Source organism: Cetorhinus maximus, chromosome 3 (assembly GCF_964194155.1).
Source record: "Cetorhinus maximus chromosome 3, sCetMax3.hap1.1, whole genome shotgun sequence".
Classification (NCBI taxonomy): Eukaryota; Metazoa; Chordata; class Chondrichthyes; order Lamniformes; family Cetorhinidae; genus Cetorhinus; species Cetorhinus maximus.
This window is the reverse complement of record NC_135881.1, coordinates 132258175-132271730: the sequence shown is the minus strand read 5'-3', so window position 1 is coordinate 132271730 and position 13556 is coordinate 132258175. Positions and strand designations below refer to the sequence as shown.

The 13556-nt window shown below is 41.0% G+C and overlaps 1 protein-coding gene across 6 annotated transcripts in view; it reads left to right on the top strand.

The window, feature by feature from the left end:
* LOC144678907 (heterogeneous nuclear ribonucleoproteins A2/B1-like) overlaps positions 1–10875 on the top strand; it is a 28963-nt gene extending 18088 nt beyond the window's left edge. For 3 of the 6 annotated variants that reach the window (XR_013576207.1, XR_013576208.1, XR_013576206.1), the window contains 3 exons: positions 1896–1971; positions 3548–3756; positions 9887–10875. Coding sequence is in view for 3 of the 6 variants with exons in the window: in XM_078538993.1 (XP_078395119.1) it covers positions 1896–1948 (53 nt within the window). In the remaining 3 variants the exon portion in view is untranslated. Of the gene's footprint in view, positions 1–1895; positions 1972–2355; positions 2850–3547; positions 3757–9886 lie in introns of those variants that run through there. The other 3 variants (XM_078538993.1, XM_078538995.1, XM_078538992.1) reach the window with 1 other exon arrangement.
* The last annotated feature ends 2681 nt before the right edge of the window (positions 10876–13556 follow it).

Genomic DNA, 13556 nt, shown 5'->3' with positions numbered 1-13556 from the left:
CCCATGAGGCATACATGCATTTTTTTCCTTGTGCAATGTAGAGGAAAATGCCCTATCCAGGGTAACAGCTCTCTAGAGTCAGCTTGGTAGTTGGATTAAAAAGTATTTTGGCTTTAAGTGTGATCTGCACTTATTGTCATCATAAAAGACTTTTTAGTTTTCAAATACAAAAGCCATATTGATTTGAACATTGTGCTTTACAAATAGCTGGTTGTAATCAGTAAAAGCCAGTTGTACTCCCGGGATGCCTGTTGCCATTTGCAGAATGGCACATTTACTAAGCAATTGCAATAAAATCACCACAGTTGTTTTTTTTCTTGTGATTGTACTCAGCTTAGAATGTCCTGCTTTGTTTACAATAAACATCCCTTTTAGAAATTTCCCTGGGAATGGGAGAAAACTTGTGAATTTTTTATTGGAACAAGTCTGTGCTTTAAAACTTCAATTTAGTCATCAGAGTTAATTTGAAGTTGGTAACCACGATATAGCCATAATGCAGTAATGTCTGAAATAGACTATATTGGCCAGCAAAGAGAGAGAGGTTGTTTCTTGTCTTTTTTTTTTAAAGTACAAATATATTTGAACATACTTCAAGGTCACTGAAAAGTTGAAAGTTAATTCTCCAGTTGTTTATTAACATGGAACTAAAGGATTGAAGGATACTTGGCTTCTGTACTTAGTAGATTTAGTGTAATTGAGTCAGTAGGAGTTGCTTGCATTTTTGCGGATTATCTATATCTGCATTTCACCCATAAATGAAAATCCCTTCCTTAAATCCACTGGATACATCCATGTGCACCATTGACAGTTGCCTATTTAATAAATTGGAGTGCCTCTTCTACATTTTAGAATTAGTTTGTTGCAGCATTTCTGAATGAATAGGTCTTTGGCATTGGACAAATGGCAACTTCCAATGGATGAGAAATTTAATTTTGAATTTTTCCCCTTGAAGCGGGGGAGGGGGAAACTGACTGGGGAAAGTTTCCTTCTTGGATTAGGGTTTTGAGGATGCTCTACCTACCTGCGACAGTTGAGATTTGATATTTTAAATGGAGGAAAGAATTGTTTTACAATTGGTACCTCCAGTTGGCAGATTCACTGTTGAAATCCTCTTGGTGTAGTAAGCACTGTTTTACACTTCAGAACAATTGAAATTTCTGCATGTCATGAATGTCTGTTTTACCCTGTATTATATCTTGATTATTCCGCTTAAGTCATTTTACCCACTGACTCTGAATATAGCATTAACTTTGTTTACAAACTTATATTTTTCTTCATGCAACCTCTCTGTAAGAGCACATTCTTGCTTCTTTGGGAGTGCAGAATCATTTTTTAAATGCTGTCTGAAACTTCCTAACTATGTTTTGAAATTTTGTTCATTAAATATTTTGATGTTTTGTTTAGTAAAGTTTGAGTTAATCCCATTTAACTGTATATTCTTGAGAAATGGTTGATGAGATTTAAAGTTTGTCAGTAGTTCCTTAACAACTAAAGCAAATGTTTACATTGTTCGGCTATGACCAATGTAGCTTTGCTTTTAAGATCTTGAAAGCAATGCTTTTTAAGTCCAGCATACTTAAGCTGTAATTTAAATTGCTGTAGTCTACCTAAGGGCAAAAGCCTGTGTTGGAAATAATACAGGAATTCCAGACTACGGTTCTTGGTGTAGGATCAGATGATCACATGGCTTTCAGATCACATGGCTTTCATGAGATCATGGTGATCAAAATCCCATTGGATTTTCTCCATCAAATGATGTTTGAATGCTGGTGTGTGACTGAATAACGTCAAAGGAGGAACGAATGAATATGGTACCAAAATTAAGCAATTTTAATGTTTTGTATTTAACTAAAATAGAATTGTCTTGATGCAATTTTATATAATCTTGACCCCAGGGAACTATGGTGGTGGAAATGGTGGTGGATTTGGTGGCCGTAACAGATATTAGTTCAGTAACAACCCATTCCAAGGGTAAGTATGTGATCCATTCCTATTATTACTGAATTTATTACTATTGTGTATAGTACCAGTAGCAGAGATTTAAAGTTACTTCTAATGCTGTGTTGAATGTTTGAATCCTTAGACTCAGGTTTCAAGTAATAATTTGAAGTTGCATCTCCTTTGTATCCTTTAACCCAGTTAGACATGCACAACCATTCATAATTGTAGCAAGTTGTCTGGGGAGGAATAATGTAGCCACTATTTATTTAAGTAACATTTTTCTCGAAAACTTAAGGTTCATTCACCATACCACTTCTTTAAGGGTTTTGTACCATTTCAATGTTAAATGGATAGTAACATTGGATTTTTATGATTAACTGCTGCTTACTATTTACCTCTATTTTATTGTAACAGGCATCACTATATAAATAGGGGAGGATGAGAGCCCAGAGTTTACAGGACAGCTGCAGGTTATTCTCTCAGCAAAATTTTAAGGAAAAAATTTATCTCAGCGGAACATAAAAAGGCAGTGAGATGACGGAAGACTCCAGAGCACAGGCAGAGAAAACCATTTTGTCAATTCTTGGGATTGTTTAATTGAGCGGACTCTTGATGTGGAGAAAGGACTGTAAAGATGCCTTGGAGACAGATTTCTAGCTTTTTTAAAATTTTCTTTGCTGTAGTATCTTTGTAGTGTTCTACATAAGTTGCGATGTGGAATTGTTATGAGTTGAGGGGATTTTTCAACATTTAAATATTCCTAGATGCACTGAGAACTTTGAGAGCTATGAACCAGGATCATGGAGTTATAATATTCAGCCTTTCTATGTTCAATATCTGCAGTGTGTAGAGTTTGGAAAATGTTGTATGTCCACAGTAACTTTAATAAAATCCCAAAAAAAAGAAAAGGGGGTGTCTAATTGTTTTCTTAGGTAGATTTGTTATGGGTGGGTAAAATGTTCAGTCTTTTACACAGCCAGGGAAATGCAAGGACTACTAATCAGACAAAAGGTGCAGAGATGAATCTTCAAATCCTCAAAATTTTAAAAACTGCTAGAACTGAGTGGTTTCTGCAAGAAGGAAAGATCCTTAGATCCTGTAGATACAGCAGCTACTTCATCGGCCAGGAAAGGCATGATCCGGCGTTAAACACCAAATGGTTTACACTTTCAAGAAAACAGGTCTAGCACAAGAAGTTTGGACAAAGAAGCCTAATTTCAGCCAGCACTCTTATAAAAGTGAGCGATATTCATGCATCAAAAGCTTTAACTGCAGTAAATTTAAAGAGGAGGCCAACGAAAACAGATGTGTCTTGTAGAGCAGAATAGAGCTAAGCATCAGTTAAACTTCTTCATGTAGGTAAGATATCATTTAATTGTCTTTTACTTTACAGAAGTGAAGAGGTGGCCTATACAATAGTAGCTCGTAGCAAACTAGCAGATAATGTTTGTTTTATGTTTTCAATTTGTTCCATAGTATCACATTCTTGGTCTGTAGGAATTTATATATACGCCAGTTCTCTTTTGTGCAAAGTTAAAATTTGCACAAAATTAAAAACTTATGGTTTCTTTGTGCCTAACTGTTTACCTTTTCTGTGCTATTCAAGGTTATAGTATCTGAAGGTGGGTGTTGATTGTCCACTGGATCTTAAACTGTGAGCTGCCAGACTTCATTCCACATGTGATCAGAACCATCCTCAGCCAGCATCTGACCTCTATCAACTGGTCTGAGCTGCACTGAAACTGAAATCACAGTGGAGAGGGCAGTGATCTAGGCTATAAGCCACATGATCAGTTTTGTTCTCGACTGAAGTAGGTAAGTGTACAGAACACCAAGTGATATGCGTTGATTTGAATGTAACATTCGGAATGAGCACTGAATTTGTTGAATAATTGAATTGCACTGAGGGGTTTGGCATGTCGGAATTGAAAGCTAGTGCTCACCAATTTAAGGAAGGCAAGTTAGTGTTGGAGAATCACTAACGTAGCACATGAAAAGAACTTTGTGTAATGAAAATATTGCTCTTGTTTTAAAACTTGTTCTTATTATTGTATAGTGAAGCCAACAAAAACACAATGATTAATGGTAATTTTTCAGAATCCTGATTTTCCTAACTTGGGTAAATGCAGATTATTGTTCAAGCGGACAAAATATTTAACACCATTGATTAAATAGCTGAACATTTACACCCAGTTGTCTTTCAGCATTAGATTCCCACCTAGATTCTGGCTGACCCTAGTTATGTTCTGTGCAGACTATGCATTTAAAATGTGTTCCTGTTAAAGTTGGCTCTAAATGCTTGATGTGCTAGTGATTAGTAAAATTAAAGTGAATTGGGAGATGAGGGAGGCCAGTAGTGAAGAAGCATCTACAGTACCCTAATTCAGTCAAAAGAAGCATGCATGAGATAAATGTTCAGCCAAGTTTACTTTCTGCTGGCAAAAGTGCTGTATCTTTTAAGGTTCATAGTTGTATTCTTTCCACTTGCATTTTGAGTTAATATCAGGACCTGGAAACATTTCCTTTAGCAAAGGTCAAGCAATCACATTTCAAACCTCTGCTGTTCTTGTCTAAGATAAAAGCAAAAAACTGCGGATGCTGGAAATCCAAAACAAAAATAAAAATATCTGGAAAAACTCAGCAGGTCTGGCAGCATCTGCAGAGAGGAACACAGTTAACGTTTCGAGTCCGTATGACTCTTCAACAGAACTAAGGAAAAATAGAAAAGAGGTGAAATATAAGCTGGTTTAAGGGGGGTGGGGTAGAGCTGGATAGAGGGCCAGTGATAGGTGGAGATAGCCAAAAGATGTCATAGACAAAAGGACAAAGAGGTGTTGAAGGTGGTGATATTATCTAAGGAATGTGCTAATTAAGGGTAGAAAGCAGGACAAGCAAGGTACAGATAGCCCTAGTGGGGGTGGGGTGGGGTGAAGGGAAGGGATCGAAATAGGATAAAAGGTAGAGCTAAAACAATGGATGGAAATACATTTAAAAATAATGGAAATAGGTGGGAAAAGAAAAATCTATATAAATTATTGGAAAGGGTGGGGGGGTGGAGGAGAGAGTTCATGATCTAAAATTGTTGAACTCAATATATTGACCGGAAGGCTGTAAAGTACCTAGTCGGAAGATGAGGTGCTGTTCCTCCAGTTTGCGTTGAGCTTCACTGGACCAATGCAGCAGGCTAAGGACGGACATGTGGGCATGAGAGCAGGGTGGAGTGTTGAAATGGCAAGCGACAGGGAGGCCTGGGTCATGCTTGCAGACAGACTGAAGGTGTTCTGCAAAGTGGTCACCCAGTCTGCATTTGGTCTCTCCAATGTAGAGGAAACCGCATTGGGAGCAACAAATGCAGTAGACTAAATTGAGGAAAGTGCAAGTGAAATGCTGTTTCAGTTGAAAGGAGTGTTTGGGCCCTTGGACGGTGGAGAGAGGGGAAGTAAAGGGGCAGGTGTTGCACCTTCTGCGATTGCATGGGAAGGTGCCGTGGGAGGGGGTTGAGGTGTAGGGCGTGATGGAGGAGTGGACCAGGGTGTCCCGGAGGGAACGATCCCTGCGGAATGCCGCCGGGGGTGGTGAAGGGAAGATGTGTTTGGTGGTGGCATCATGCTGGCTTTGGCGGAAATGGCAGAGGATGATCCTTTGAATGCGGAGGCTGGTGGGGTGATAAGTGAGGACAAGGGGGACCCTATCATGATTCTGGGAGGGAGAGGAAGGTGTGAGGGCGGATGCGCGGGAGATGGGCCGGACACGGTTGAGGGCCCTGTCAACCACCGTGGGTGGAAAACCTTGGCTAAGGAAGAAGGAAGACGTGTCAGAGGAACTGTTTTTGAAAGTGGCATCATCAGAACAGATGTGACGGAGGCGAAGGAACTGAGAGAATGGGATGGAGTCCTTACAGGAAGCGGGGTGTGAGGAGCTGTAGTCGAGGTAGCTGTGGGAGTCAGTAGGCTTGTAATAAATATTGGTGGACGGTCTATCACCAGAAATTGAGACAGAGAAGTCAAGGAAGGGAAGGGAAGTGTCAGAGATGGACCATGTGAAAATGATACAAATGAAAATGATCTTAGTTTCATACCCTTATGCCCTCATCTCAATGAATTTCGGGCTCGGCACGATACTGAACTCTTCTTCCGCCACCTTAGTCTCCGTGCTCACTTCTTTGGGCAGGAGTCCTCTTCCCGTTCAACAGATCCTTTTACCCGCCTCCAAAATTCTCGCTCCACCTGGACCCCTCCCTCTGGATTCTTACCTTCTCTTGATCTTTTCATTGAGAACTGTCGGCGTGACATCAGTTGTCTCAATTTCTCTGCTCCTCTCACCCACTCTAACCTGTGTCTCTCTCAACTTGCTGCACCCCGTTCTCTCGGGTCCAACCCTGACATTGTCATCAAACCTGCTGACAAGGGTGGTGCTGTTGTTGTCTGGCGCACTGACCTCTACCTCGTTATGGCTGAGCGTCAACTTGCAGACACTTCCTTCTACCTCCCCCTGGACCATGACCCCACCACTGAACATCAAGCCATTGTTTCCAGGACTGTTACTGACCTCATGTCCTCTGGAGATCTTCCTTCCACAGCTTCCAACCTGATAGCCTCCCAACCTCGGACGGCCTGCTTCTACCTCCTACCCAAAATCCACAAACAGGACTGTCCCGGCAGACTGATCGTGTGAGCCTGTTCCTGCCCCATGGAACTCATTTCTTGCTATCGTGACTCCATTCTCTCTCCCCTTGTCCAGTCCCTTCCCACCTACATCCGTGATTCCTCTGACACCCTACATCATATCAACAATTTCCGCTTCCCTGGCCCCAGTCGCTTCCACTTCTCCATGGGCGTCCAATCCCTCTACACCTCCATTCCCCACCGGGATGGTCTGATGGCTCTACGCTTCTACCTCGAACAGAGGCCCAAACAATCCCCATCCACCACTACTCTCCTCCGTCTGGCTGAACTTGTTCTCACACTGAACAATTTCTCCTTAAACTCCTCTCACTTCCTCCAAGTAAAAGGTGTGGCTCTGGGTACCTGCATGGGCCCCAGTTATGCTTGTCTCTTTATGGGGTATGTGGAACATTCCTTGTTCCGGTCCTACTCAGGCCCCCCCCCCCACAGCTCTTTCTCCGGTACGTCGATGATTGCTTCGGTGCTGCTTCGTGCTCTCGTCTGGACCTGGAAAATTTTATTAATTTTGCTTCCAATTTCCACCCCTCCATCATTTTCACATGGTCCATCTCTGACACTTCCCTTCCCTTCCTTGACCTCTCTGTCTCAATTTCTGGTGATAGACTGTCCATCAATATTCATTACAAGCCTAGCGACTCCCACAGCTCCTCACACCCCGCTTCCTGTAAGGACTCCATCCCATTCTCTCAGTTCCTTCGCCTCCGTCAGATCTGTTCTGATGATGCCACTTTCCAAAACAGTTCCTCTGACATGTCTTTCTTCCTTCCTTAACCGAGGTTTTCCACCCATGGTGGTTGACAGGGCCCTCAACCATGTCCGGCCCATCTCCCGCGCATCCGCCCTCACACCTTCCTCTCCCTCCCAGAACCATGATAGGGTCCCCCTTGTCCTCACTTATCACCCCACCAGCCTCCGCATTCAAAGGATCATCCTCCGCCAATGCCAACATGATGCCACCACCAAACACATCTTCCCTTCACCGCCACCCCCCCCCCCCCCCCCGGCGGCATTCCGCAGGGATCGTTCCCTCTGGGACACGCTGGTGCACTCCTCCATCACCCCCTACACCTCAACCCCCTCCTACGGCACCTTCCCATGCAATCGCAGAAGGTGCAACACCTGCCCCTTTACTTCCCCTCTCCCCACCATCCAAGGGCCCAAACACTCCTTTTAAGTGAAACAGCATTTCACTTGCACTTTCCTCAATTTAGTCTACTGCATTTGTTGCTCCCAATGCGGTTTCCTCTACATTGGAAAGACCAAACGCAGACTGGGTGACCGCTTTGCAGAACACCTTCGGTCTGTCCGCAAGCATGACCCAGACCTCCCTGTCGCTTGCCATTTCAACACTCCACCCTGCTCTCATGCCGTCCTTGGCCTGCTACATTGTTCCAGTGAAGCTCAACGCAAACTGGAGGAACAGCACCTCATCTTCCGACTAAGCACTTTACAGCCTTCTGGACTGAATATCAAGTTCAACAATTTTAGATCATGAATTCTCTCTTCCATCCCCACCCCCTTTCCGATCCCCACCGCCCTCTTTTTTTCCAATAATTTATATAGATTTTTCTTTTCCCACCTATTTCCATTATTTTTAAATGTATTTCCATCCATTGTTTTATCTCTACCTTTTAGCCTATTTCGATCCCTTCCCTTCACCCCACCCCCACTAGGACTATCTGTACCTTGGCTTGTCCTGCTTTCTACCCTTAATTAGCACATTCCTTAGATAATTTCAACACCTCTTTGTCCTTTTGTCTATGACATCTTTTGGCTATCTCCACCTATCACTGGCCCTCTATCCAGCTCTTACCCCCCCTTAAACCAGCTTATATTTCACCTCTTTTCTATTTTTCCTTAGTTCTGCTGAAGAGTCATACGGACTCGAAACGTTAACTGTGTTCCTCTCCGCAGATGCTGCCAGACCTGCTGAGTTTTTCCAGGTATTTTTATTTTTATTTTTGTTCCGTTCTTGTCTAATATGCCTTTTGGAGGTTGGGGAGGCAGTGGTTGTTCTTTTTTGCTTCCTTCCCTGCTATTCCTGTGAAGTTTTGCCTGGCTTCTATTTTTCCTATAAGTATCCAGCAGATGGTTGCCCAGGAATGAAATTTTTGGGAGGACATTTATATGAGGATCTACAGGTAATCTAATTAATATGTTGATTTAATTATCATTTCTAATTTCACCAGAAGGGTGCTAAATTGGCAAATATAATGGGCACAGTTATGTGCAAGGGTGATGTGAGCTGGCAGATGGGCTCATCTGGCAAATAGCTTATTTTCTAAACGGGTATTTTGTAACTAGGGTATTTTACAATTTGTAGGGAACTAGAAGTTTTTAGTAAAATAATGCTGCATTGGTAAGAAGGGTTGTTAAGTAGCTATGAAACTTTGTGTTGACCCCATTGACTGGAATTATCATCCCTGTTTAATATAGGTTTCATTCCTTATGGTGTGCTACTAAGCTTTGTGAAACAAAAGTATGATCTTTAGGAATTCAGTTTGATGAACCTCACCTTGAACATTGGTCGTTTCAGGAAGAGCAGCTTACATTTATATAATGGAATTGACATTGGAGTCGAGCTGTAAAACATACGTGTATGAATGATGGGTACAGATAGAATCAGACAAAGTTGTAACAGTGCTCTTTGTTGCCTACTTTCTTCTCTAATTTAGACTAGATTTTGCTGATCATAGCTAGCTTGATTAAAGTGGGGCTGAGATTCTTGTTCCCTTGCTAACCAATGATCTGTGTTAGAAATGTTCTAATAGTGGACTTTGGATTAAGAGAGGGTCAGGCCTGATTGGGATAGTCTCCGATCAAATTCCCCATGCAGAACATAAATAGGAGCAGGAATAGGCCTGCCACCCCCTTGAACCTGCTTTGCCTTTTATTAAGATCATGGTTGATTCTTAATATCAACTCCACTTTTCCACTTGATTTTCTCATTCTGCGATTCGCTCAGTATCCAAAAGCCGTGTGATCTCAGCCTTCAACATCCTCAACAACTCACCTCCACAACCCTCAGGGTGGAGAATTCCAAAGATTCACAACTTTCTTGAGTGAAGAAATTTCTCCTTGTGCTTGCTATACAAGTCTTGCACATGAAGAATGATCACTTATGGGCTTTTGTTTGTGGATCTGCACTATAGAAAAATATATTTTAATCTATTGATAATTTGAAGTTGCTTTATCTCTTCACTGTTCATTTCTGTGAAATGTGAAACTTGGATTGTGATGATTTTTTTCTCCCTTTCCAGGAGCTGATACGGAATTCAATGGATTGTGGATGTTTTTGACAAGGATGCAGAGTTCAATAAATTGATAGTTTTCCATTCAGTGACAGGTTTTAAAGGTAGTTTTGATCAGGAGCTTTAATTTAGTAATAAAACACAAGGGATATGGCAATTCACTCACCACACTGCTCTCATTATAGTTTCTCAGTTGTTACCACTATCTTTGGAGACTGTATGGATGAAAATGATGAGCATTAATGATAAATTGCATGGAAACAGTAATGGTGGAAATTACTTAAGTTGCAAGAGTCTAATAACGGGGTCACAGGTTCAAAAGGCAAATTTAGAACTTGGATTAGGAAGTTCTTCAGACAGCAGGTAATCAATATATCGACTAGGCTCATGGATAGAGTAGTGGAGATTAAAGCCTCAGAATCGTCTAAGAACCAGTTGAATGCTATTGGTTTGCAGTTTATGCATAACCTATTTATACATAGTATACATTCATAATTCTTTCAAACCTTTCTGTACTTTTCAAAGTGGGTTGTGCTGGATGTGAACCCAGGTAGAACCTCAATTAGTTGAGCTGTAGAAAGAAACATTCCTTATTATGAATTGAATTTAAAATTTTACTGCTGCAGTCATCCTCAAATATGTAATCTCGGCATCTGAAGGTCTGAAGTTGGATATGGAATCGTAAGAACTGTCTTTAAGGAAAAATAAGTAAATGATGGAAATGTGATATTACTGAAGTGCTCGAAGGACAATGGTGGTTTATATAAACTCTTAACTCTACATGCATATTCAGAGATTGGTGTAATAAACCACCTATTGCAGATTATTTTGTGGCTGATTTCCGTTGGATCATGTTTCTTAGTATACATATTGCCAGAAGTAAGCTGACTGTCCAAATTTTCCCTTCACTTTATGAACATTTGGCTTTTTTGTTCTTTTATGAAGTGATCAGTTTTATGATTCAGTACAATACACCAATAAATTTGTAGTTTTCTTTATTTGTCATCATACCTTATTTGGAAATCTTAAAGATCCATGGGTTCATTGCTGCAGGCATTGTGAATAAAGCCACTCTGACAGTGTTAGAAGGAAAACAACCCATCTGAGAATTAAGCAAGATGAACTATTAGGCATTTTATTGGAGATGGCCTTTATTGCACAGAGTAATTAGGCTTTTATGGAGTTGTTCTTGGTAAAGCTACATTACAGCTTGTCAGTGCTACTTTGCTTGAATCTAAATGTCAGGAATTATAGTAGATTAGTGTTGTACACAAAGATGCTTTAGGCAGTGCCAGAGTTTCTGAACTGAAATAGTGCCAAATCAATTGTTGAGCCAGAAAGACAGACAGATATGTGGTTAATGCTCGGATCTCCAGAGGACCCTTCTATTTCCAGCTTTATAAGTTGGCATAAGTCTAATCAGGCACAGCATTACCTGTATATTTCAGACCGTGTACGATGAAAAAATGCCATCATCTATGAAATCATACCCCTAACTTGAATCAGAACTACCAGGACAAAGCACAGAAGTGGACAGATAGCTTTAAAGTACTTAACTGTTGTAAATATCCCAATCTAAGCCTTTGTTAAAATCATGGTTTGATTGAAATGTTTAACTAAATAAATGTAAAACAACTTAATTAAAGTTAACCTCGGAGTCAGAAACAGACAACCTAATTGGCTAATGGTAAGCATATTTATGTCCTACATTTCAGAAAACAAGGTAGTATCTTCACAGCCTAAAGGGGTGTTAAGATATTATCATCCCTTAGAAGGAGATAAATATGGTCAGTCACACAAATTGCATCTGAAATATTACTCTGGAGCCTTGGGTTCACCTGAATCAAACATTGAAGTTTAAGCATGCAATGGATATTGTAGTATTCTGCTAAAATAAAGCTAATATCAAGTTGCCTGTACACTTAAGGCCACTTAACTAATTGATGCAACTAGGTACAGGATGGGCTCAATTTGAAAATAAATTTGTTGCTAAATTGGCACCTACTGTAAATGACTTTCTTACTGTGGTTTAATAGGAAATTTTTGTATGTTCTAATTATATAAATCTCAAAATCTGCCAGCAACACAGGAGATGGAGCAGGGGCTTCTCTACTGTAAGTAGGCTGGTGCGCTAAGTGAGACCAGGTGTAGCAGCTTGCTGAATAGCAGAAGTGATCCAGGCATGGACAGCTGATGAGGCAACACTTTTTAAAAAAGAGCAAGCTGAAGGAGCATCCAGCTTCAATGGGTGGGCATTAAAGATATTAACCCACTCAGATATGTGCCCTCTTGTTACTTGAAGGAGTTCCTTGGCCCCTAATTTTAAGGTTAACACCAGAGATCTCAGGTGAGTGCATCTCAGCACTTAAGCAGAACCCATGCTATTGTTATTGCAACTCAAAACTTGGATCTGTCCAATCAAGTTTTCTGCACCCAAATTGCCCTAACCAAAATGAAAAATGCCACCCCCTATGACAGTGGTGCATCAGCCCTCTTGTTCACTCTACAGCCTTTGACATGGTCAAGTGTTTTCATCCTTCAGTGTTTTTCCTTTTCTCCAATTAAGTGGGATGGTTCTCACTTGGTTCCACTCTCTTCTTTGATTGTAGCCTGAGCTTCTCCAGCAATGCTTTTCTTCCTTCCCCAGGATACTTACCCTGGAGTCAACTATCCTTATTGAATTTAGCTGAAGGCATTAGATTCAGTTTCCTCATGTACACTGATAAGATTTAGCTCTGCCCTCCCTCTCCATTGGCTCCATTGCCTGATAGCTCTCCAACTTCTAGTCTTAGGTGAGACACAATTAAATGCTAGAAAAACAAGCCATTGTCTTCAGCACCTGCTTCAAATTGCTATGATCTTATTCCCCCTCGTCCATTGTTTTTGCCTAAGGCAGTCGTTCAGAAGCACAGTATTCTATTTGAGCCAAAGCTGATCTTTCACCCTCATATTGTCCATTGCAAAGATGTCTACTTGTACTTGCAGAACATTACCTGCCTCTATCCCTATTTAAGTCTGCCTAATGCTGAAATCCTTATCTATTTCTTTGTCACCTTGATTATTGCCGTCTTCCTAATTGGCTTTCTATCCTCTATAAACTTCAGTTTATCCAACTTTCTGTCCATATTTTATCCTGCAGCAAGCTCTGTTCACTCATTGCTCTGTTCTCACTGACCTGCATTACTCCTGGTTCTCCAGCACCTCAAAATTCTTACCCATGTGTTTAAATGCTTTCATGGCCATGCTCTTCTGAGTCCTACATTCACCCATGCCTTTTACCTTGAAAGTGGCCTCTTGTTCATTCTTCATTCCCACCCACCCCCTCCACTGCTCACTTCACCCCGCTATTTGCAACTGTGCTTTTGTTGCTTAGACCCTATGACCTGGAGTTCTTTCTGCTTAGCTCTCTTATGTTTGAAAACCACTATTTTGATCCGGCTTTGATTACCATTATGTTATTTTAGTGTCCTCCCCTAAGAAAAGTTTCTAAAAAAGATTATACTTTCTGCTAAAATTATAAGTGGAGGAATGTCACACTGTGAGAAAATTGTGTAACAGCAATTGTACACAGATTCTGTTATGAATTTTCTCCTGTTGCTGGCTGGTACAGAACGTGGGCCACAGTGACACGCTTTAGTTATACCCTGCCTTCTGGGAAGAAGTTGTCCTTCAGACAAGT